At 37.7% G+C, this 27,747-nt stretch overlaps 1 protein-coding gene across 6 annotated transcripts in view; it reads right to left on the bottom strand.

Moving 5' to 3' along the window:
* The window catches only part of LOC106883996 (phospholipid phosphatase-related protein type 1), a 212,906-nt gene that overhangs the window by 42,564 nt on the left and 142,595 nt on the right, over window positions 1–27,747 (bottom strand). For 3 of the 6 annotated variants that reach the window (XM_089349930.1, XM_089349929.1, XM_089349931.1), the window contains exons 4-9: window positions 20,769–20,886; window positions 17,370–17,556; window positions 15,682–15,739; window positions 9,850–10,026; window positions 8,761–8,868; window positions 5,755–6,196 (exon numbers count right to left, since the gene is read on the bottom strand). In XM_089349930.1, coding sequence (XP_089206056.1) covers window positions 6,005–6,196; window positions 8,761–8,868; window positions 9,850–10,026; window positions 15,682–15,739; window positions 17,370–17,556; window positions 20,769–20,886 — 840 coding nt within the window. In that variant the 3' untranslated portion in view covers window positions 5,755–6,004. Of the gene's footprint in view, window positions 1–4,835; window positions 6,197–8,760; window positions 8,869–9,849; window positions 10,027–15,681; window positions 15,740–17,369; window positions 17,557–20,768; window positions 20,887–27,747 lie in introns of those variants that run through there. The other 3 variants (XM_089349933.1, XM_089349932.1, XM_089349928.1) reach the window with 2 other exon arrangements.

Here is a 27,747-nt window from a genome sequence, read left to right on the forward strand (position 1 = left end):
TCAGCTCATTACCTTAATGAGTATTAATTAATAAGAAAATGTCCTGCACATACAACGAAAGTACCTTCTTTATGAACCATTTTTACCCACTGTTATTCATATATAATTAATATATATTAATATACGTTTATGTATGTCTATTTTTGAGAGTTTGTTTAGATTATTATAATAATATGATGACTATCTAATCTAATTATTAATCAACCACTCAACAATAATTAAGCTTTTGTTAATTACAATTCCACATCCAGTTTTTCTTTTGTAGTCACTTGCATTGGATTGTTGTACACATCTCTGTAGTTAACATCTTTTGATGACCACCTTAATTAGCACTTAACGAACATACAAATATATACATATGTATATACATACACGTGGATGCACGCACACACTGTAAGGTAACTGGCATTCGGAAGGTCATCAGGCAGCAAGAATCATACCAAGGTGAAATAAATGAGATATTGGTTCTCTGCAAGAATTGGGCGGGGGTGGGTGGGAGAGTAGTAACTCCAAATAAGAACTGACTAGGATCCTAATGACATGTCCAATTCATGCCATCCTAAAACACAAGCATAAAATGGTAATGATGCTTGTTCTAAATATATTTTTTCATAGTTAATGTGCTCTCCACTAAAATTGCTTTGATTAATTAATATTTTTGCTGTATCTATATCATATTATTCCTTAGCTAACTGTCAATCCATCAGTTACAACAACGAGGGTTCCAGTTGATCTGTGAAATTAACATTAATGTGGCTGAGTACTCCACAGATATCTGTACCCTTGATGTATTTCTCAGGCAGATTCAGTGTGACACAGAGTATGACAGGGCTGGCCCTTTGAAATACAGGTACTACTCATTTTTGCCAGCTGAGTGAACTGGAGCAACATGAAATAAAGTGTCTCGCTCAAGGACGCAATGTGCCACCTGGTACCAAACTCACAACCTTGAACCAAAAACCCTAACTACTTAGCTGTGCACCTTCTCTACAACGCATTATCTCTTGTACTATTATTGTAACACTCAATCCCGTTAGTTGGTTTTTAATTATTTTCTTTAATGTTGATTTTGGATTTTCTATAAAATCCATAAGTGAAGTCTCGAAGTTTCAACTTCTTCCATAGGTTCCTTGTATTCCTTCACTGAGTCGCATATATATGAGATTAATTCTCCCATGGCAACCTTTATGTTTTGTTTTTCATTTTTTTTGTTGTCACTAATGAATAGAGAAGTTTCAGACAATTCTACTGCTGCTGTGACGAGAAAGGCTTTATCTGGATAAGATAATAATACATGTACGTATAATATACACATAATGGGTTTACATATTATTCCATGGGGTGACAGAGTCAAAGAAGCTATGTGCAGCCACTTAGAATAAAGAACTCAGATAAGTCTGAGAGTAAATACACATTTAATCCATAATCATTAGTCCGACAAAATATATGTTGTTGGACTAATGGTTTTGGATTAGATGCTTATATGTTTCTATATATATAATGGTGTCTCTATTTTCAAGTATCCTCCATTTTAGCTCATTCTCTTTAAGACATTTAATATGTGTATGTATGTATGAATATGTATGTGAGTGTGTGTGTGTGTGTATATATATATATATATATATATATATATATATATATATATATGTTCTACTGTATGTATTGAGTACTTTTTCTAACAATTGAAAATACAAACATATATATATCTTAGAGAGAAAGAGATAGAGGCGAGTCTTCTTGGCAGAAGTTGATGAGACAAACATTTAGATTAATATCAATGATTTTTCATTGACTGATTGATTATTTGGTTGATTGGTCGGTTGATTGATTGATTGATTGAGTGACCACTTTTTGGTCATTGAAGTGACATTGAGTTGGATGACCACAAGTAGCCAAGGCGATCTAAAAATTGACCTCGTTCAGGTCATTACGGTGACATGAGTTGAAATCACCATAAATGGTCATAATGATCAGATATGTTTTTCTTCTTTTCTGTTTTTGTTTATTTTTTCCAGAAATGAAGTTTTTTTTTTTCATTTCTTTTCTAGTTATTTTTGTAAAACACAACCTTGAGATCTCTACCTTTCAGGTAGAGGTAATGTGACTATTTTGAATGTAGACTTCATTTCTTTTCGGGGGGAGTATGTATATATTTATGTATGTGTGAGTTAATATATGTATATGCATGTATGCTTGAGTTTATGTATGAATGTATACATGTGTCTATATATGTATGTATGTATGTATGCATCTTATGTGTATGCATGTGTATGTTAGTGTATATGTATGTACATTGAACATGCATTATATCAGTATGTATGTCTCTAATAATAAATAATAATAATAATAATAATAATAATAATGATAATAATAATAATAATAATAACAATAATAATCCTTTCTACTATAGGCACAAGGCCTGAAATCTGGGAGGAAGGAGAAATCAATTATATTGATCCTGGTAGACAACTGGTACTTAGTTTATCAACCCTGGATAATAATAATAATGGTTTCTAATTAAGGTGCAGGGCCAGCAATCTTGAGGAGAAAGGATGGAGTTGACTGGTTCTTCATTTTATTGACTCTAAATGAATGAAAGGCAAGGTCAACCATACTGAGATTTGAACTCAGAAATTAAAGAGCAGCAACTACATACAACATGGTGTTTTGGCCAACACTCCTAAGAATTCTGCTAATCCAATCTGAAAACCAAAACCACCCCCATCTCATGTAATATGATGGTGGCTGTATAACATCGAAGATGAGGGAAAAAAATAATTAAAGTTAAATTCTTATTGTGTAATGTTTATTATTATTATTATCAATATTATCAATATTGTGTAATTACCAATATGAAAATATTTTTTTAAAATATAGACACAAGGCCAGAAATATGAAGAAGGGTTTGGTTTGGATTGGATCGGATTGCCCATGTTCAGGCCACTGCAGGATGAGGGCCTCAGCATCTCCACCAATCATGGTCTGATGTGGAGGTCGTGCATTTGAGCTCATGACCATTCTGGTTTGATGATCCTACTCTGCCAATCCTGGCTCAACATAGCTTGACAGAGGGATGCAGTTTTTATACACTTCCCCAGGAGTAGTTAAATTGATTATGTGGACCCCAGTGCTCAACTGGTATTCATTTTATCAACCCCGAAAGAAAAGGATTAATTAATGAAATTGACCTCAGTATATGACTGGTACATTAATTTATATCCCTGAGAAAGATGAAAAGCACAGTTGACCCTTGTGGGATTTGAACTCAGAATATAAACAACTGGCAAATAAAATACCTTGTGGTATTTTATTTAATTCTAACAATACTGGCAATCCTAATGATAATGAAAATAATGGTATCTGTGAGAAGCCATTATTATTATCATTATATAACCAATACTTTTATTGAGGTCATAAGAATTCTTAAACTTTAGAAAGAATGTGGAATAATTCTTGTTTGGAATGGTGAATCTTGAAGCAGATAAAGCTATAAATAATAGCACATGAATATTGGGTTAAAAAGCCCTTTGGATGGAAAAAAGTCAATGGTTGCCTACTGGGCATGAACCAACATCTCTAAACGTAGCAGATGTTCTACCATTGGATCAAAGCAAAACTTTGAATTTCTCTATTGTGAAAATTGCTTTGTGGTATTTGATCTAGTTTTTCACATTCTGAGTTCAAATCCCACTGAGGTCAATTTTACCTTTCATCTCTCTAGGGTCAATAAAAATAAAGTACCAGTAAAGCATTGGGAGCTGATGGTATCATCCAACATCCTGGCCTCAAAATTGGTGGACATGTACTTAAATTAGGAACAATTATTATTATTATTATTATTATTACTGATACTAAAGCCATAGGGGACTGGCTGAAATGCTAGGGTGTAAGGAAAAATGTTTTGTGGGATTTGTTTCAGATCTTTACATTCTGAGTTCAAACCCTACCAAGGTCAGCTTTGCCTTTTGTCCCACTGGCATTGATAAAATAAGAACCAGCGAAACACTGGGATCGATGTAATTGATGACTCCGCTCCCAGCAAATTTCAGGCCTTATACCTATAATATAACTTTTTATTATTATTATTACTACAACTTCAGCCATTATAACTACAACTACTTCTATTTATCATTAACTGGTAAAGATAAAAAATGATTATAAAAAAAACTAATATTATTATTATTATTATTTTTTTTTCTTATATATTTCTATTTGTTTAACATACCTCCCATCACTGATTTACTAAAAAGAAACACATACACACACATACATATACATACATGTATATATGTAATGTATGTGTACATACATACACACATACACACACACGTATATATGTAGGCTTGCATGTATGTGTGTATGCATGTATCCACATATATATATACATATATATATATATATTGATATATGTACATAGGTATGCATGTATTTATGAACATTTAAAGATAAAAAGGTGTCTTTCTTACCACAAAGAAATCGAACTTAGAAAAATATTATAAATATACTTTTAAACTATATATATTGTTAAGATTTGATTGTTTAAAATTTTTGTGTTTTTGTTATCATTGTTTTGTTTTTTACCAAATGCAATAATTAAATCATTGATATTGTTGTTGTTGTTTTTGTTGCTGTTGTACACACTATGAAGTTTTTGCTGTAATTGTAAAATTGTGCATTTAATTACTTTTTGTAGTACTTCTTGTAGTTATTATTGTTGTTTTTTTTCTTATTGTATTGTTATTGTTTTTGTTATAGCAGTAGTTTTGAACACATTTTAGTTAAAAAGACAAGAAAAAAACCCCCCAAAAAACAGAAAGAAACTGAAAAAAAAAATTAGATGCAAAAAAAAAATTTCATTTTGTTCAATAATCTTTTCCATTTTGTCTGTCTGTTCATCTGTGTCTCATGATAAACAAAAAGAATAAAATGTTTATATTATAATTGTCTTTTTTTAAAGATTTTTTTTAATGCTTCAGAATGGTCAGTTTGTGTTTAAATACCCAAGAAATAGGCAAAATTGAAATCAGATTTGATCCTTTTGTATAATGATTTTGGATCTACCACCTGTGTTGAGTTGTTGTATTTGTAAAATGGTTGTTGGTTTTTATCACTTACCAACTCAAACTTAAATACATGTGTGAGTGTTTGTGCGTGTGTGTGTTGTGTGTGTATTTAGGTGTGTGTGTATAAGGGTGATGAAACATTGAAGTGATTAAAGATGGAGAGAGAGAGAGAGTGAGAGAGAGCAGAAAGTTAACTGACTAACATGATTGATAGATAGATAGATAGATAGGTAGACAGATAGGCAGATAGATAGGTAAGTAGATAGATAGATAGATAGATAAGAAGAGAGAAAGAGAGAAAGGCAAACAGACAGGCAGATAGACAGACACAGGTAGATAAGATCTTTAACTAACGTCCACCAAATTACCATAGGGCTTTCAACCAATAAGAATGGTCTGATTTTTATTTTCTTTTGTATTTTTTTTTTATTTTTGATATTATATATTATTGTATTTGAGCAAAAATTTAGATGGTGGTAGTCGTGGTGACAGAGGTAATGGTGGTGATGTAAGTAGTTGTGGTGGTAGCGGTGGTGATGTTAGTTGTGGTGGTAGTGTCATGAAAAATAAATCCTTTCAAACCATCAAGTGAAGCTCAAATTAGGTGTAAAAGTCTGTAATGATTCTAATAATATAGAAAGAAAAAAAATAATAGATAAAAAAAAAATGAAATAAAAATCAACCATACACACAGAGAAAAAAATATGTATTTGATTTGATTATTGGTTTCCAATTATTTCTCCCAAAGAAACTGTGTCAATATTAAAGAGTGTGTGTGTGTATGTGCATGTTCATGTAATAACGTCTGTGTATATATACATATATATATATATATACATATATATATGTGTGATTGTGTGTGTGAGTGTTAATATGTGGTATGTGTAAGTTAGCGTGAGTTTTCATTCACGTTTTGGTGCCTCTTTGATGAATGGGTACATTCACATGTGAGTGCTACCCTGGGTTGGAGAGCCACGGCGATAATGTTCAACAACATGTGATAGATCCCTTTGGAATGTATCTTGGGGTCTATGTGTCCGATGCTTGTGGTTGCTTTCGTCGGCAAACAGCGGGACATGTACACGAGGAATATGGAAGCCAGAACCACCAAACAGTGGATCATACCTCATGTTCTGCGGAAAAAATCAGAAAGATAGAGATAAATATATATATATATATATATATATATATATATACAAATATGGAAATATTTTATAAGCTTAAAGCTTATTAGCAATCATTGTCCATTGACTAAGGTAAATGGTCTAATATTGAGGCATATAAGCCCTTGACGGAAAAAAAACTAGGGTTGTCTGTATGTGTGGGACCCTATGTTTTTCTGTCGAAGGCTTATATGCTCCAATCATCATCATTTAACGTCTGCTTTCCATGCTAGCATGGGTTGGAAGATTTGACTGAGGACTGGTGAACCAGATGACTACACCAAACTCCAGTCTAATCTGGCAGTGTTTCTACAGCTGGATGCCCTTCCTAATGCCAACCACTCCGAGAGTGTAGTGGGTGCTTTTACGTGCCACCGGCACAAGGGCCAGTAAAGTGACGCTGGTAACGATCCCGCTGAAACAGTGCTATTTACGTGCCACTGGCACAAAAGTCAGATAGCTGCTCTGGCAATGATCACACTCGGACGGTGCTGTTAGCGCTCCACTGGCACAGGTGCCAGTCATCGAATTTGGTTCAATTACGATTTCAATTTCGATTTCACTTGCTCCAACAGGTCTTCGTAAGCAGGGTTTAGCGTCCAATGAAGGAGACGTTGGCATGGGTGCCAGTTGTCGAATTTGGTTCGATTTCGATTTCACTAGCCTCAACAGGTCTTTGCAAGCAGAGTTTAGTGTCCAATGAAGTAAAGGTACAAATAAGTTGGCTGGCTACGGTGATCGCTTATAAGCTTTAAGTTTATAAAATGTTATTATTTACAGATTTATAAAATCGATACTGCTCACCAAAAATCACATACATATGCAAACGCATATATAATACAACGTGACATATAAAAATCGTTTAAAATTTAAGCACAGGGCTAGCGATTTTGAGTGGTGTCAGGTTGGTATCATCAACCCTAGTGACAAGTACTTTATTTTATCAACCCCAAAAGGATGAAAGGCAAAGTCGACTTCATTGGGATTTGATAAAATGAGTAATAAAAACAAAAATCAATGCTGAGCGAAGGAGAAAAATGTTCACAGCTCTCCGCTTGTCTACAGAAAAATCAAACAGTCTTTTCCCTCATCATTTAGCATTTAAACTGGCCACATCTGACTCAAATATTCTACCTGTTTTATGTTCAAATCAGCCAGATCTAGCCTTTCATACCTACCCTACAATGTTATTCTAAAATTAACCAATCACATCATCTAAACCTCAAGGCTACAAAGTAATGTATGATGAATTCAAAACAATGTCAACAAGCATTTCATTTGACAGAGTAATCTGGAAGCTAAAGAGTTAATCATCATCATCATCACCATCGTTTAACATCCGCTTTCCATGCTAGCATGGGTTGGACGATTTGACTGAGGACTGCTAAACTAGATGGCTGCACCAGACTCCAATCTGGTCTGGCAGAGTTTCTACAGCTGGACGCCCTTCCTAACACCAATCACTCCGAGAGTGTAGTGGGTGCTTTTACATGCCACCAACATGAGGGCCAGACAGGCGGTACTGGCAACAGCCATGCTCAAAATGGTGTATTTTACGTGGCACTTGCACAGGAGCCAGTCCAGCGGCTCGAATGTCTTTTCACGTGCCACCAGCACAAGTGCCAGTAAGGCGATGCTGGTAACGATCATGCTCAAATGGTACTATTTACGTGCCACTGGCACGGACGCCAGACAGCTGCTCTGGCAACGATCACACTCGGACGGTGCCCTTAGCATTCCACTGGTACAGGTGCCATCATGATTTCGCTTTCACTTGCCCCAACAGGTCTTCACAAGCTGAGTTTAGTGTCCAATGAAGGAGAGGTTGGCAGATATATTAAAGTAGTGGGATCACCACTACTTTATTATCTTCCCTTCTTCCTAGCTCTCCTGTGTGACCCCTCTGCCCGGCATTTGACATGATAGATCACTAGCCACTACACATTCTTTATTTTCTCTCCCTGTTTCTTTCTGTGTTCCTTTCTGAGGAAGAGCGTAGGTTCGAAACGTTAAAGACTTTTTCACTTCTCAAGCGTTAAACTAATACATTTGTTTGTTGTCTACACTACCTGTCTTCGTCTTTTGTTTTTTTGTGAATCCTCCCTATATATATATATATGATGGGCTTCTTTCAGCTTTCATTTACAAAATCTACTCACAAGACTTTGGTTGGCTTACAGCTATAGTAGAAGACAGTTGCTCAAGGAGACACAGTGGAACTGAACTCAGGACCATGTGGTTGGGAGAAGCATATTTATTTCTTTATTGCCCACAAGGGGCTAAACATAGAGGGGACAAACAGGGACAGACAAAGGGATTAAGTCGATTACTTCGACCCCAGTGCATAACTGGTACTTAATTTATCGACCCCGAAAGGATGAAGGGCAAAGTCGACCTCGGCGGAATTTGAACTCAGAACGTAGCAGCAGACGAAATACCGCTAAGTATTTCGCCAGGCGTGCTAACGATTCTTACCATACAGCAACGCCTGAACCCATATGAGAAATAAATACTGTAGTGTTCTGGAAGCTTACCCCTGGACGTCCAGATGACCCTCCATGTTGCAACAAATATGTTTTCAGTGCTCGGAGCAGTTTTTTGTCCAATGTGTGTTCACTGAAATTATGTAGCACAAATCCACCCTGGAAGACAACAAAAATAAATACATTCAAATTACTGACAGTCATTAGTCTGTTTTCTCAAGAAAATGTTTTAATTCATTTGGTTGGAATCATCATCGTTATTTTATAATAATTACAGATTTTAAAATTATACTACAAGCAATATTGGAAACCTTATAACAAAGCAACATCGATATAGCAGCCACACATAAACACACACACAATCCTATGTACACAATTTGGATAGATAGAGGTGAGCCTGGTGGTTCAGCAGAAGCCTACATGAGACTTCATTCAATTTGATCCCAGCAAGATCTGGCAGAGTTTCTACAGTTGGATGCCCTTCCTAACGCCAACCACTCCGAGAGTGTAGTGGGTGCTTTTTACGTGCCGCCAGCATGAGGGCCAGTCAGGCAGTACTGGCAACGGCCATGCTCAAATGGTGTTTTTTACGTACCACCTGCACAGGAGCCAGTCCAGTGGCACTGGCAATGACCTCGATCGAGTTTTTTTCACATGTCACCGGCACAAGTGCTAGTAAGGTGACGCTGGTAACAATCACGCTCAAATGGTGCTATTTACGTGCCACCGGCACGGAAGGCAGACAGCTGCTCTGGCAATGATCAAGCTCAGACCGTGCTGTTAGTGCTCCACTGGCACAGGTGCCAGTGGAGCACTAACAGGTGCCAGTCATCGAATTTGGTTCAATTACGATTTCGATTTCACTTGCCCCAACAGGTCTTCGCAAGCAGAGTTTAGTGTCCAATGAATGAGAGGTTGGCATGGGTGCCACTTGTCGAACTTGGTTTGAATGTATTATGACATACCCATATATATATATATATATATATATATATATATATATATATATATATATATATATATATAATGACAATGTTATATGGTGCAGAGATGTGGGGACTGGGAAAGGTGGAAAGGAAGCGACTAGATGTGTTTGATATGAGATGCTTGGAAGCTTTAATAATTTGTATTGTTTCTTACCAGGTAGGCAGCCATGAGAACACCCATTCCAAAGCCAGCAACGACATCTGTCCAGTAACTTCGGAACAGTCCAATTTCTACTAATCCACAAAGTAGAGACATCATACAGAATATCATGGCCAAGAATACTCGTACAAGTTTTAAGGTGTGGGTGCCAACACCATAATGTATATAGATCTGAAACGGAATAAAATATACCAATATTAATTGAAATCAGGAGACAAGTTAAATCATTAAGGCTAAACTGATTCTTTGAGAATATTCTTCTTAAAAAAAATTCTTCTTTTTCATTTGTTTGTTCTTGTTTTTTTTTTAGGCACTGACATAACTGTGTGGTTAAGAAGCTTGCTTTGTAGCCATGTAGTTTCAGGTTCAATCCTTCTGTGCATCCTACTATAGCCCCAGGTCAACTAATGCCTTGTGAGAGAATGTGGCAAACAGAAACTATGTGGAAACTCACTGTGTGTGTGTGTTTATATGTATGTATGTGTATGTGTGCATGTGAGTGTATGTGTGTGTGCATATACGTGTATGTGTGTGAGTGTTTGCTGTTGTCCCTCATCACTGCTTGAGAACTGGTATTGGTCTTGCTTATGTAACTTAGCAATTTGGCAAAAGAGTTTGATAGAATAAGTATCAAATTAAAAACTAAGCACTGGGGTTGGTTTATTCCACTAAACCCTTCAAGGCGGTGCCCCAGTATGACTGCAATCCAATTACTGAAGTAAGATAAAAGAAACTAAGGAATTTACTGTATAAAAGATTATTCCAAAGTCTTCATGGCAATGGCTGAATTTCCGAAGCTGTGGTGTGCCACAAGTGTTGAAACTGTGTTTTCTGGGTAATGTAACTGGGACACTTAAATATCATTTTATTAAATAAATAACTTAAAATGATAGTACAACCAGTCATCATTCATGACTGAGTGAAATTTAGTAACACGAACCATCATCATCATCATCGTCGTCGTTTAACATCCACTTTCCTTATTTATTTATTGCCCACAAGGCGTTAAACATAGAAGGGATAAACAAGGACAGACAAAGGGATTAAGTCGATTACATCGACCCCAGTGTGTAACTGGTACTTATTTAATCGACCCTGAAAGGATGAAAGGCTAAGTCGACCTTGGTAGAATTCGAACTCTGAACATAAAGACAGACAAAATACCACTAAGCATTTTGCCCGGTGTGCTAACTCTTCTGCCAGCTCGCCGCCTTTTCATGCTGGCATGGGTTGGACGGTTTGACTGAGGGCCGACAAGCCAGAAGGCTGCGCCAGGCTCCAATCTGATCTGGCAAAGCTTTTACAGCTGGATGCCCTCCCTAACACCAACTACTGGGTGCTTTTTATGTGCCACTGGCATGAGGGCCAACCAGGCGGTATTGGCATCATTTTGCTAATTCTTTTAGGGGTCTATGTATTTACCAACAGACACAGATACCTTCTTAGCTCCCCAACCTGCCCTTAATCCTGCAGCACATCAAGGATGGGGCAGCTGGAGGGAGAGCGACTGCATCAGTACATGGCTGGTGCTCATTCACATCTGAGCATATTGTAGCAATATGAAGTGAAGTGCCTTGCTCAATGATACAATCAACTGTCTATGCAAGAATTGAACCCATGACATTATGGATCATGAGCCAAGTTCCCTAACCACTAGGCTATGTGCCTTGACCATAGAATGATGATATTAGATACAAGCACCAACTTAATCTTTTCATTTTAAATGATTAATTCAGAAATGGAAGCAAAGTGGTCAAAATTCTTTCCAGGGTTTCCAGTGTTGGTGGGAGTGGGAAAGGAAGCCTGGTCTAAATATTTGCAACAGTAGGAATACAGCTAAAAGCTCCCAAGGATCAGGTAGGGATATTAAACTGAGTAACATCCTGTCCACTTATACCCAAACCTTTTGTGAATGATTTTTATCTAATGATGAATTAGATAGTACAATTCCAGTTAGACATCAAATTTCTCTCAGAACTTTGTCACTCTGGAAGGCATCCAACAGTAGAAACTATGCTGAAGCAGACACTGGAGTGTGATGTGGTCCTTAGACCCATTGGGTCCTGTCAAACTGTTTAATTCATGCCAGTACAGGACATGGACACTAAATGATGATGATGAAGTCATTTCTCCAGATGTTTAACTCATTAACAATCAGAAGCATAATAAAAATAGTAATCCCTACTACTCTTACAAGTAGTAGTAGTAGTAGTAGTAGTAGTAGGGGAAGTGGTGGTAGTAGTACTAGTTGTGGTGGTTTTCACTGCAATAGTCACTATACCATCATTGAGCATTGGTGCCAGTAACATTGAACAAGTCATCAAAAAGTTTACAGTAGTAGTAGTAGTAGTAGTAGTAGTAGTAGTAGTAGTAGTAGTAGTAGTAGTAGTAGTAGTAGTAGGGGAAGTGGTGGGAGTTATAATAGTAGTAGTAGTAGTAAGTATAGACATCTATCAGCATCTTTAGACAGCAGTTTACTCATTGGCAGCGGAGTTTACTGGTAACGTGTAGTTAGTCACGTGCAAAAAGACCCAATTTTTGAGTACTTGTGAGAAGGTGTAAAGTTGCATAGCTGAATAAGAAAAAGAAAAAAAAAAGGGGGGGAAAAGAAAAGCGACCCCCACCACCCAAAGAAAGCCACAAGATACTGTTTTGTTACGGAAGTAGGTGACTAAATGGTGTAGTCTTTTTAACTGTAGCTGTGTTAGTAGTGTCAAAGTTAAATTGGTTCATTTTACCTATTAAATAGAAATAGGAAGAAAAAACATAAAAATCAAAATCTTCCTTCTAACGTATTGATCTTTCAAACTGATATTGATTTTAACTGCCATAGATGACTCACATATCAAATTCAAAACACAAAAATAAAACTGAAGCTGTAGATGTTTCTGAAAGCGCATGAAATTATTCATAGATAGAAACAAGAACCGGCAGTCAACTAGGGGTAAATCTAGAGTTAAAGTTTCTGTGTATACAGATATAAACAAAACTAGGGTTAATGGAACTAAGCAAGAGATTCTTAAGATGATAGTTGAATGGAAGCGTTTGGTAAAGTGTTCTCATTTTGCTATTGATGGTTGTTTCATGCTGTGACTGGTAATGGTAAATCTGCCAAATTAGGTAACCTAGCTGGAAATAGGAACTACTTGTTCAATAGCTGAGTGGTTGCAGTTAAAGAACAGAGAAATTCAATCGGGAAATACATCTTCCACCAATTCTATCCAAAAAAAGCAAGAATTTTCAGAGAAAGTAGCTGATATATGTATATATTTTTGCATGTGTGTGTGTGTGTGTGTGTAGACTTATATTTATATCAATTTCAAAACTGAAAATGTATGTTTACTAAATACATTTGTTTAAAGTATGTTTCTTTTAATGTTCAGAGAGTGATCTTCTGTGGATATGACTGCACAGCAATCAGACACATACACACACTCCCCGCCCTCTCTCTCTCTATAATATATATATATATATATATATATATATATATATATATATATATATATAGCAGGATCATTGCCAGCATTGGTTGACTGGCTCCTGTTCTGGTAGCACGTAAAATACACCATTCTAGCATGGTCGTTGCCAGTGCTGCAGGACTGGCTCTTGTGCAGGTGGCACGTAAAAAGCACCATTTGAGCATGGCTGATGCCAGTACCGCCTGACTGGCCCTCGTGCCAGTGGCAAATAAAAATCACCCACTACACTCTCAAAACTTAATTTTGTTTTACTTGTGTAGAGGTGTTGCACATCTGAAGATAAATTTTGCTCGTGATTGAGAAGGCCCAGCAAGTAAAGTGAGATCACAGCTGTAGCCTATACCAGTGTCGCATAACCAGCCCATTTTAAAAGTACCTTTGAATCACTGGGCAATACGCTGCGTTTGAGAAGGCCTTTTGAGTCAAGTAAAATAAAAAAATCGAAAGCAAATCAAGATCGAAATCAAAATGGAAATTGTAGTTGTGGCCAATACCAGTGCCACCCGACTGGCACCCATGCTGGTGGCATGTAGTAAGCACCATTCAAGCGTGGGTCAATGCCAGTGCCACCTGATTGGCTTCCCGTAGCAGTGGCATCTAAAAAGCACCATAAAAAACACCATCTGAACATGGTTGATGCCAGTGCCACCTGACTGGATCCAGTACCGGTGGCACGTAAAAAGCACCTACTACACTCTCAGAGTGGTTGGCATTAGGAAGGGCATCCAGCTGCAGAAACCTTGCCAGATCAGATTGGAGCCTGGAGCAGCCTCCTGGCATGCCAGTCCCCCAGTCAAACCGTCAAACCCATGTCAGCATGGAAAACGGACGTTAAACGATGATGATGATGATGTCTCTACATCAGACCAGTAATGTAAATTTGTTTCAAAGTCACTCAGGTATACAGTGTTGTCAACCTGAAATAATAGCAAAATATCGATTTCCACTGTTCTGATCCAACTACTTGGTGATTTGTTTCAACTGGTTTAAAGTATTCAGTATTTTTTTTTAACACTTGACATCTTAAAGGGCCTATTGTCACAATGAATCCCACGACCAATAAGCACATAAATGAAACACATCCATTAAGTACTGTGACATCAGTAATGTATATATATTCACGTATATATATATATATGTATATATATATACACACACATATAACGATCATTGATTAAATGTCTTCTTCATGTTAGTATGAGTCACATGGAATTCGTTCAGGGAGATTTCATGCAGTTGGACACTTTTTCTGCCACTAACCCTTACCTGTTTCCAAGCAAGCTATTTTTTAAACAATGCCCCTTGTTGGAGGGAGACACTCATTTACAACTATTGCATGAGGTGAAGACAAGGAGACACACGTTATTTTTTGTGCGACCCCCTTTGGTCATGAATGACCATGGGATTGCACCTAGAAAGTTATCCTCTGAGGCACAAGTCTGGGAAAGGTTGTTTATGGAAGACCAGCAGTCTCACATGCATACCAACCTCTCCTCTTCATGCCACCGATGTTATCCAAAGGAAAGGCAAAGGGGCCGATACAGCTTGGCACCAGTGACGTCGCAGCTCATTTATTAACGTGAAAGTGGCTGAGCACTCCACAGACACGTGTACCCTTAACGTAGTTCTTGGGAGATTCAGGATGACACCAGAGTGTGACAAGGCTGGCCCCTTTGAAATACAGGTACAACAGAAACAGGAAGTAAGAGTGAGAGAAAGTTGTGGTGAAAGAGTACAGCAGGGTTCGCCACCATCCCCTGCCAGAGCCTCGTGGACCTTTAGGTGTTTTCGCTCAATAAACACTCACAATGCCCAGTCTGGGAATCGAAACTGCGATCCTACGACCTCAAGTCCGCTGCCCTAAGCACTGGGCCATTGCATGTGTGTGTGCGTGTGTGTGTGTGTGTGTGTGTGTGTGTGTGTGTGTGTGTGTGTGTGTGTGTGTGTGTGTGTGTGTGTGTGTGTGTGTGTGTGTGTGTGTGTGTGTGTGTCTGTGTGTGTGTGTGTCTGTGTGTGTCTGTGTTTGTCCCCCTCGCACCATTGCTTGACAACTGACGTTGGTTTGTCTGCGCACACATAACTTAGCAGTCTGGAGACTAATAGAATAAGTACTAGGCTTACAAAGAATAAGACTTGGGGTCAATTTCTTCAGCTAAAACCCTTCAAAGCAGTGCTCCAGCATGGCTGCAGTCAAATGACTGAAACATGTAAAAGGATAAAGAAAACAATAATCCCTAAATGGTCCCAAAAAATGTTCCTAAATGTTCCCAAAGATTCTGAAAAATGGTGAAAAACATGGATACATCCAATCATTTAATAAACACTGAAAAATATGAATGTAACTCACCACAAGGAAGACAGCTGCATATGAAGTTAAACATGCATTCATTGAGGGAAATGAAGTTCTGGAAAGAAAGGAAACGAATAAAAGTTTTAAGTGAGGTTGGTTCCATTGTTATATCTGATGGCCAACAGTAGCAGCACAACCACCACCTAACCATCTCTGTCATCAGAATTAGCAACGTTGCAGTACTTTATGTTGAATGGTTAAATGCCAGTATGGTTCCATGGAAATCTGTGCTAGCTCAACCAAATAATGAAGCTTTCATGACGTGATCATTCCTCCATGGTAGAAAAGTTAAATGTTATGAATGTGCTACATAAATAACGTTTCCTTTGAGATGGAATTGCTAAATGTTAGAAATGTTCCATGAGATGATTCTACCTTCACATTTGAATGGTTTAATGCTAGCAAGTTTCTGTATAACATGATTCTCTCTCCACAGTTGAATGACTAAATGATAGCAAGGTTTTATACATTATGACTCTTTTCACAGTTGAATGGTCCAGTGCTAACAATGGTCTGTTTAATGTGACTCTCCTTTCATGGTTCAGTGATTAAGTATTAGCAAAGTTTTATATAATATGACTCTTTTCACAGTTGAATGGTTAAGTGCTAATGAGATATCATGACACAACTCATCATGTGGTTAAATGGCTGAGTGACCACAGGATACAAAACCAAAAAAGAATATGCACATTTAACAGTTTAGCATTTAAACAAACCATATCTGGATTAAATATTCGACCTGTTTTATGTTAAAACTGGCCAGATCCAGCCTCTCATACTTACCCAACAATGTCATTCTAAAAATAAACAATCATCAAAATTTCACAGCTACAAAATAATTCATGGTTACAGTTCTACATTTAAGAGATGAGGAATTATGTACATTATTTACATTAGACAGATATTTGTCCTCATCTTGTTTGTTGTTAACACATTTCGGCTGATATACTCTCCAGCCTTCATCAGGTGTCTTGAGGAAATTTCGAACCTGGGTTCTCATTCCTAAAGTATTTTTCAATGTTACTATTATTATTATTATTATTATTATTATTATTATTATTATTATTATTATTATTATTATTATTATTATTATTCAGTTCTCTATTTAAAATATGAGGAATTATGTACATTATTTACATTTGACAGATATTTGTCCTCATCTTGTTTGTCGTTAACACAATGTTTCGGCTGATATACCCTCCAGCCTTCATCAGGTGTCTTGGGGAAATTTCGAACCTGGGTTCTCATTCCTAAAGTATTTTTCAATATTATAATAAAAATAATAATAATAATAATAATAATAATAATAATAATAATAATAATAATAATAATAATAATAATAATAATATTGGAATGAGAACCCAGGTTTGAAATCTCCCCAAGACACCTGATGAAGGCTGGAGGGTATATCAGCCGAAATGTTGTGTTAACAACAAACAAGATGAGGACAAATATCCATCAAATGTAAATAATGTAAATAAATTCATGGTTAATTCAAATAAGTGTAGATAAATAAGCATTACATTCATTTGATAGAGTAATCTGTGTATTGAAGGGTTAAATCAACTTCTAATAACAAATCCAGAGAAAAGAAATCAACAGCACTTTCCATTCCATTCCAAAATCTCAAACAAGACAACAGCGGCACCACAACAGATGTGAGAAATAAAATAAGGAGCACTTACCGAGCATTGCGGAGGTGTAACATATTTTTGACCAGGCACAACTCATCTCCTCCACTCTGATTTTGCAAGAAGCACTTCGACCGATTTACTTGGCAGATATCAAGGAAATTCGGCCGTAAACGCCCCGTCATTAATTTGATGACATCTGTGAATACCATCAATGCCATGGCACCGAAGAGAAAGACGCCTATTGGAGAGAGAACATAGATTACAATCATTAGGGCAAAACTCCAACTACAAAACTCATTTAGTTAAGACATCTAAAAATCATCAACATCAACACCTGGTTGAGCTTGCTTTAATATTTTTATTAATGTCTTTTGATTGCTAATTTCTTGTCTACAGTTGCAGGTTCTATAGATGATTGCAATGCTAGTCCACCTGACAAGTTTCTTGGACTAAGATTTGTAAAAGTGTAATTTGTTCTGTGAAGTAGGAAGAAATTCCAGAAACAGAAAATGCCTACGAAATACATAGTAATATATTTCATCGTTTTTTCATCATCATCATCGTCGTCGTCGTCGTTTAACGTCCACTTTCCATGCTAGCATGGGTTGGATGATTTGACTGAGGACTGCTGAACCAGATGGCTACACCAGGCTCCAATCTGATTTGGCAGAGTTTCTACAGCTGGATACCCTTCCTAACGCCAACCACTCCGAGAGTGTAGTGGGTGCTTTTATGTGCCACCGGCATGAAGGCCTGTCAGGTGGTACTGGCAATGGCCATGTTCAAAATGATGTCTTTTACGTGCCACCTGCACAGGAGTCAGTCCAGTGGCACTGGCAACAACTTTGCTTGAATGTTTTTTCACGTGCCACTGGCACAATTACCAGTAAGGTGACGCTGGTAACGATCACACTGAAATGGTGCTATTTACGTGCCACTGGCATGGAAGCCAGGCTGCTGCTCTGGCAATGATCACGCTCAGACGGTGCTCTTAGCGCTCCACTGGCACAGGTGCCAGTCATAACTAATAAATCACATTACCTATATAGCCATCTACATATTACTCTTGATGTATATATATATATATATATTGTTGACAGGCAAGTTACTGTGGTTTTGGTCTGAGATAAAATCAGTTATGGATGTGCTGTGTTTAAAAACACAATATATATCGGAGAGGGATGAAAAATCATCCCATCGGCAGCTAACAAAGAATATCAGATGTATTTCAGCCTTGTTAGGCCTTGTCAAATAACATGTACTTGCAGTCAGCCACATGCCTAGGAGAGATTGGTTGCCTCTGATTTGGGAAACAGTAAATAACACACTTCCTGATGTTGCAAATAACTGCTGGCTTGAATAAATAATCTGGTGTACCTAATTGAGGTAGCATTAAATAAACATACACATCTATGTATCATTTTTAATGTATATACACCACAGACAGGCAAGTTGCTGTAGTTTTAATCTGAGATGAAATCTCTTATGGATGTGCTGTTTTTAAGAACATAATAGATATTGGAAGAAAATGTAAAATCATTCTGGCAATGAGTAGGGAGAATGCCAGATGCATTATGGGTGTTTGGGCCCTTGTCGATGATGTATACTCACTGCTAGCCATATGTTAGATGAGATTTATCATACACAATTTAGAAAAGAGTATATATGACATCCACTGGTGTTGCTTCCATTAACATGAATATAATTAAGAATTTCAAAGAACTTAATACAATAACCGATTTTTTCCGCCATTAAGACAATGTTTACAACATATCTGATAGAATATTTCTCACATAAAATTACGTTGGAAGGTTTTAATTTAAATACGAACACTTCAAAATGGAGTGAGGATGCTTTGCATTGTAGAATGAGTGGTAGTGTCAGGGAAGTTGTTATGAAAGGATTATGAAGGTGTATGGTTTAGAGGTTAGGTTGCTCAGCTCATGATTGTAAGGTTATGAGTTCAATTCTCAGCAGCATGTTGTGTCCTTGAGCAAGATACTTTATTTCAGATTGCTTCAGTCCACTCACTGACAAAAATGAGTTATACCAGTAATTCAATGGACCAGCCTTGTCACATTCTGTGTCATGTCAAATCACCTTGAGAATGATGTTAAGGGTACGATTGTCTGTGGAGTGCTCAGCCACTTGCATGTTAATTTCAAAAGCAGGCTGTTCTGCTGATCGGATCAACCGAAATACTTATCATCGTAACCGGTGAAGCGCCAGTTATGAAAGGATAAAGAGATCTGGGTGTGGTTCAAGAGAGATTTTGCTGCTATTTTAAGGAGGTTAGATAACACAGAGATTTCCTTGTGGGTTTAACTAGTAACGATAATGAGAGGAAGTGCCAAATTAATGATCTTCATTTAACAGCTGAAGAATAGAATGTATCCTGATGTAATCTGTATGTGGATTAATTATAATTACTAAGACAATTAACACACACCCATGTACATGGGTGACACACTGATAATTATTAACAATTAGACCACACACCACACACATACTGTATCTTTCCTCTTGAGCATCTGACACACATGTGAATACAGGGACACCCACACATGTATGTGTGTGAATACATACAGCGACACACACATGTATGCATGCCAGCAAATACACAAACGCACACCACAAGTAAACTTACATACAACACAACACAGCACCACACACACACACACACACACATACACATACACACACACACACAATTTCACATTCTACAGCAATAAGAAGATAAAATCTCAATAGAATTATTAAAGTGTTCATATCAAGTAATTGACATTGTAGGGGAGGGAAGGAGGGAGGGAGTGAGAGAGAGGGGGGAGAATAGAGAAACAATAGAGGAGGAAAGAGAAAGAGAAGTGGAGAGAAAGAAATTAGAGAGAGAGAGAAAGGAGAATAAGGAATGATGGAAAAAGAAGAATGAAATAGAAAGATGAAAAAGAAAGGAAGGTGAGGGAGAGATGAAGAGAGAGAGGTGTGAGGGAGAGATGAAGAGAGAGAGGTGAGAGAGAGAGAGGTGAGGGAGAGAGGTGAGAGAGAGAGAGGTGAGAGAGAGAGAGGTGAGAGAGAGAGAGAGGTGAGAGAGAGAGAGAGAGGTGAGAGCGAGAGGTGAGAGCGAGAGAGGTGAGAGAGAGAGAGGTGAGAGAGAGAGAGGTGAGAGAGAGAGAGAGGTGAGCGAGAGAGAGGTGAGCAAAAGAGGTGAGCAAGAGAGGTGAGAAAGAGAGAGACGTGAAAGAAAGATGAGAAAGAAAGAGGGATGCGAAAGAGAGACAAGAGAGAGATGAAAGAGAGAGAGAGAGAGAGAGATAAGAGACAAAAAACAAAAAGAAATAAAAGCAGAGAGAAATAGGAGCGATTCCAAAAAAAAGAAAGAAAGATTGAGAGAAGGAAAGAAAGAAATAAAGAAAGGGAAAGAGAGGGAGAAATGAGAGGAAATAAGCTTACCTATGAATCGGAAAATTCTTCGAATAATCTGTGGAAGCCTGCAAGCAGCACAGAGAATAGTAATAGAACGTTGAGGTTCCGAACTAAAGGCCCACATACCTATTTCACTTATTAATATCTGAAAATATAACAATACACAAATAAACAATAATAATAACAATAATAATGATAATAATAATAATAATAATAATAATAATAATAATCATAATAGTAAAAAGATGGGCTGCAGCAAATATTTTGCTTAATACCACAGATTTTCATGTCAGTTGTTTGACCTTAACCAGTTGAGCATGTCCCTTGGTGGCTGACGATATGTGCATCCCTGATCATGAGCAGAAGTAGTTGGGGAGCATCATAGCCATGTGTTGAGAGGAATTCTTTGGGGTTTGGATAATTCACCTTTGGAAACATGTGTGTTTCATCCAACATCTGTAAATAACCCTTATTCAGGGACATTTTGAGCGGGATGGGCTACTCGACCTGAAGAAAATTCTAACTGGGCTCCACCTGCGCGGTCATGCGCTGGCTGTTTATCTTGATATGAGATCACTATGTTGCGCACATATGGTTGTGATGCATGTGCCCGGTGTACCCTAATCAGACGGGTAGTCATGATGGGTATACTGGGCTTTGTATATTTTACCCCAGTGTCAATTTGATGGCATGCACTACTCTATCTCACTCAATAATAATAATAATAATAATAATGATAATAATAATGATGATGATAATAATAATAATAATAATGATAATAATAGTAATAATAATGATGATAATAATAATAATAAGAAGAATGGTTTCAAATTTTGGCACAAGGCCAGTGGTTCTGGGGAGGATATAAGGTGATTACATCAACCCCAGTATTCAGCTGGTACTTATCTTATTGACCCCAAGAGGATAACTGGCAAAGTCAACTTTTGCAGAATTTGAACTCAGAATGTAAGGGCGGACAAAATGTTGGTAAGCATTTTTCCCAGCATGCTAATGATTCTGTCACAATAACAATGATGATGATGATGATGATATTCCTTCCTACTTTGGCCACAGGCTGACCAAAGCTTTGTGAGTGTATTTGGTAGGTGGAAACTGGAGGAAGTTCATCATATGTATATTTGTGTGTGTGTGTGTGTGTGTGTGTGTGTTTGCACTGTAGTACCACTTGACAGCTGGTGTTGGTTTGTTTATGCCCCTGTAACTAAGTGGTTTGGCAAAAAGAGACGGAAAGAATAAGTACCGGAGTGTAAAAAAATTGAAATACTGGGGGCTGATTTGTTTTTGAAGATATTGTTCCAGTATGGCTGCAATCCAACAACTGAAACAAGATAAATGACATATATATATATATATATATATATATATATATATATATATATATGTAGAGTGTTAGGTGTGATGTACAGAGGTAAATATTGAAAAAAAGGTCGTCAGAATTTTGGAATAACTTCTTTCATTTATTTTATACATATATTAGCGCTTTCGTTCGTCTTTCAAACTTGTCAAATATAACTGAAAATACAGAGATCTAGCTTATTTATATAAAAACAGGTGTTTTGGGGGGTTTTGTTTATAACAGAACATTGTTTTGTTTTTTTGTTTTTTGGGGGTGAGGCTTTGGAGACAATGGAAGATGTATAAGCAAATAGATAGATAAATAGGCAGATAGAGAGATAGATAGATAGACTGATAGTCAGACAGATAGGGAGATGGATGTCTGACTATCAGTGTATCTATCTATCTCTCTATCTGCCTATCTATCTATCTATTTGCTTATACATCTTCCATTGTCTTCAAAGCCTCACCCCCAAAAAACAAAAAAACAAAACAATGTTCTGTTATAAACAAAACCCCACAAAAGACCTGTTTTTATATAAATCTCTGTATTTTCAGTTATATTTGACAAGTTCGAAAGACGAACGAAAGCGCTAATATATGTATAAAATAAATGAAAGAAGTTATTCCAAAATTCTTACGACTTTTTTTTCAATATATATATATATATATATATATATTCTTTTATTCGTTTCTGTCATTTAACTGTGGCCATGCTGGAGCACTGCCTTTTAGTCGAACAAATCAACCCCAGGACTTAATCCTTTGTAAGCCTGGTACTTATTCCATCATTCTCTTTTGTTGAACTGCTAAGTTATGGGGATGTAAACACACCAGCATCGATTGTCAAGCAATGGTGGGGGGGGGGACAAACACAGACACACACACATATATATATATATATATATATGACAGGCTTCTTCCAGTTTCTGTCAACCAAATCCACTTGCAGGGCTTTTGGTAGCTCAAGGCTATAGTAGAAGACACAAGGTGCCACGCAGTGCGACTGAACCTGAAAGCATGTGATTGGTAAGTAAGCTACTTACCACACAGCCATGCCTGCGCCTCTCTCTCTCTCTCTCTCTCTCTCTCTCTCTCTCTCTATATATATATATATATATATATATATATATATATATATATATATATATATGGAGATTCTAGAAGAATAGATGGAAGTGCTAATTTATAAAATCATGCGATATATTATTAAAAATTTGTAAATGTACAACCAACCAGATCTCTGAGTACCTTATTATTTTTTCTAATAATTCCTGTACATCACCTCCAAACCTTCTAATATATATATATATATATATATATATATATATAATTTTCCAGAGAATGATGGAATAAGTACCAGGCTTACAAAGGATTAAGTCCTGGGGTTGATTTGTTTGACTAAAAGGCAGTGCTCCAGCATGGCCACAGTTAAATGACAGAAACGAATATGTATGTGTTTTTTCGTGTTTTGTTCCGATGGTAACCATTCTTGAAGAAGTGCCAAATGTCGAAATCCAATGGACCAGTCACTGGATAAGTTTGGCACAGAAATGTTGACATAGAGTGGTGAATAAATCGATCTTGGATATATCGAGTTTGAAGTTTCTGTCTCTTTTAAATATACAAATTTAAAAGTTAAAAACCTTGAAATATATATATATATATATATATATATATATATACACACACACACAAACATCCATATATATCTATACATAAAACTATATATTTACATAAATCTATATACGCACATGTGTGTTTGTGTTTAACTAATTGTTTCAATCTATGCTGTGTTTTTGCACAATTCTCCTGGTAGATATCAACAAACAACAATCTCTCCAGGAGACTCAGAGCAGATTTAAACTAGAAATACACACATATGTATATGCATACAAATAAGTGATGTGTGTGTGTGTAAAGTAACGCACATGTGCTAGCTATATCTCAGATAATTAACACTTCAACACGAGGGCAGACTGAAGCAATTTCAAACAATATCCAACACTTAATTTAATGCCAATCTCCAGACATTCTGTTTAAGATCTTGCAACAAGTCACATGGTATCAATTAAATTGCAGACACACAGACAGATACTTAATACCACCTGGTACACCTGTCTCTCATTCCCACATCGTATTGTGTCCATCTCATCCTCTAAAACATAGAACAACTACCCATTATGCCCTTACTTATCTCAGATCTATTCAGAAGACTTTGGCTGGCTCTGGGCTATAGCAGAAAATAACTCACCGAAAATGCTGCAGAGTGGGACCAAAGCCAAAACAAAAGAATTAGCTCTTGTTTAGATCATCATCATCATCATCATCATTTAACGTCCGTTTTCCATGCTGGCATGGGTTGGACGATTTGATTGAGGACTGGTGAAACCAGATGGCTGCACCAGACTCCAATCTAATCTGGCAGGGTTTCTACAGCTGGATGCCCTTCCTAACGCCAATCACTCCAAGAGTGTAGTGGGTGCTTTTTACGTGCCACCGGCACGAGGGCCAGTCCGGCAGTACTGGCAACGGCGACGCTCAAATGGTGTTTTTTATGTGCCACCTGCATAGGAGTCAGCCAATGTTTTGTTCTCATGCCACCGGCACGAGTGCCATTAAGGTGAAGCTGGAAATGATCACGCTCAAATGGTGCTTTTTACGTGCCACCAGCACAGAAGCGAGACCACTGCTCTGGCAGTGATCCCACTCGGATGGTGCTGTTAGCACTCCAATGGCACGGGTGCCAGTTATCGAATTTGGTTAATAAAGAACATTTTGGTTAATGGAAGCAATGGGTTAGACTGAGATATCTTTGGTCTGCAGGACCTGAACTGGCCCAGGGTTAAACAGCAATTACAAAAAATTCATTGGTCTGGAAGGACATTGTATGTTTGATAGGTGTTGATATTGCACCTACGGTAAACTAAATTTTAAAATTGATTAAAAGTCTGATTACTTTAGGTGAGATGTCAAAGAGAGAGGGGGGTGGAGTAAAAGGAAGAGGGCCGGAGAGAGAAAGAGTAGGAGAGAGAGGGAGTAGCGTGGACAAAACTGGAATTTCAGAAACAAAAGAAAGGGTGAGAGAGAGAGAGAGGAAGAAAGGGGAAAGCAAAGCAGCGTGGAGACAAAGGGAAAGAATCAGAGAAAGACAAGCGAGAGATGGAAGAGAGGGAGAGAGAGAGAGAATGGAGATAGAGAGAGAGTGAGAAGAGAGAGAGAGAGAGAGAGAGAGAGAGAGAGAGAGAGAGAGAGAGAGAGAGAAAATGGAGAGAAAAGTAGACCGAGTGAAGCAGGAAAGAAAGAGTAGAGGACAGAAGGCCTAGGAATAAAGAAGAGAGAGAGAGGGGGACAGAAAGAGAGAAGGTGACTGAAAGAGGGAGAAAAAGAGTGAAAATGAGAGAGAGAGAGAGAGAGGGAGAGGGGAGTTTATTGTGAGAAAAGATGGGAATAAGGTGTTGGTGAAGTGCAGAGTGGGTAACTTGGGAACATCTTGGGGTACTAAGATGTTTGGAGAACCAAGTTAAACAAGGAGAAATATTGGTTTCCAATTTTGGCACAAGGCCAGTAATTTCGGGGAAGGGGTAATTCGATTACATCGATCCCATTGCTCATCTGGTACTTATTTTATTGAGCTTGAAAGGAATGGAAAGGCAAAGCTGACCTCGGTGGAATTTGAACTCAAAACATAAAGATATGAAATGCTGCTATGCATTTCACTCAGCATGCTAACGTTCCCACCAGCTTGCCACTTTGCCAAAATAAGGAGAAATACCGAAAGAGAAAACTTCTACTGAGTTGTGTGTGTGTGTTTATTAGGGTGTTTTGTCAGATATTCCCGATCCCCTCCTTGACTATTCAGGAACTCAACCCTAATGTACAAACTGAACCCTTTAGTCAAGAAAGGCAGTCTAAGGTGCAGTGCTGTTCTTCTTATTAATATTAGTTTCAAATTTTGGCACAAAGCCAGCAGCTTTGTGTGCTGGCAAAATCATTGGCATGTCAGGCAAAATGCTTAGAAGCATTTTGTCTGTCTTTATATACTGAGTTCAAATTCCACTGAGGTTGACTTTGCCTTTCATCCTTTTAGGGTCAATAAAAGAAGAACAAGTTTGAGCACTTGGATTGATCTAATCGACTTACCACCTCTCCCAAAGTTGCTGGCTTTGTGCCAAAATTTGAAACCAATATTAATAAGAAGAGCAGCACCGCACACCCTAGACTGCCCTTCTTGACTAAAGGGTTCAGGTTGTACATTAGGGTCGAGTTCCTGAATAGACAAGGAGGGCATCGGGAATATCTGACAAAGCACCCTAATAAACACACACACACACACACACACACACACACACACACAACTCAGTAGCTTCCTTCAATTTTGAGAGAAAGTGTGTCCCCCAGCTGCCATGAGAGCCTGAAAATAATCTTGTTCCACTGTTGCAAAATTTGTCTTCGAGGACTTGATAGCATTCATGATCAGTTTTAGGACTTCGGTAATTCTTTGGAAATAAGGAGTTATTCTCAGACTTGATACCTGGCCTGAATGTTTACAACAGTATGGGCACCAAAAGACCAGGCAGGGGTGTTTAACTGGGTGACAGATCTAGCTACCCACACCCAAACAGGAAGGGTCCCTATTACTATCATACACACACAGGTTTCCATCTACCATATTTCATCACTCACAAGGCCTTTGGTCATCTTGTGGCTAAGGTAGAAAGCATTTGACCAAGATGCTGTGAAGAGGACTCAAACATAAAACCACAAAGTCACAAACTGAAGTTCTTAACCATACAGCCATAACTGCAATCAGCATTGAACCTTGAAAGTCAAATTACAAGCTTATTACATTCTGTTGTCAGCCACACCTGTCTTTCGCTTATACCGGATACTTCACACTTAACATGAATATTATAATTCACTCACTGTCTCTGAATGTGTGTGTGTGTGTGTGTGTGTGTGTGTGTGTGTGTGTGTGTGTGTGTGTGTATCTATCTATCTATCTATAAGATATGATATATCTCACACTCTCTAATGATACATATATATCACACTTCCCTTTTCACTGTCCCCCCACTCTCGCTCTCTCTCTCTCGCTCTCTCTCTCTCTCGCTCTCTCTCTCTCTTGCTCTCTCTCTCTCTTGCTCTCTCTCTCTTTCCAAAGCGATATTTTACTTTCTTTCTCTTTCATTCCCCTCTTTTTAAAGTCATCTTTCACTTCCTCTCCTCTCTTTCTGTCTCCATTCTCTCTCTCTCCTTCTCTCTCTCCCTCTCTCAATACATCACACCTTCTTGCCAATGTCTGTCCCCTGTTTCTCTTTCTCTAATTCTATATCTTTCACTTCCTCTCCAGTCTTTCTTCAATACTGTTGGCTTTTCACTCTATCAATCTTTCTTGCCTCTCTCCTTCTCTCACACTATCATCTACCAATGCATATATGCTTATATATATATATATATATATATATATATATACACACATCTTTACTCTCTAATGCAATCACTTTTTCCACACTCTCCCTCTCTCTCCTCCCCCCTAAATGCATGCAGCGAGGTTGCAGCAGCAATGTTGCCAGGGGTAATGCATCTGATCTGACCATTCTAAGCAAGCAAACAACCCAGCAAGATGGAAGCTAATCAATAAACACTA

This window comes from Octopus bimaculoides, chromosome 3 (genome assembly GCF_046866305.1).
Source record: "Octopus bimaculoides isolate indiv1 chromosome 3, ASM4686630v1, whole genome shotgun sequence".
NCBI classification, from domain to species: Eukaryota; Metazoa; Mollusca; class Cephalopoda; order Octopoda; family Octopodidae; genus Octopus; species Octopus bimaculoides.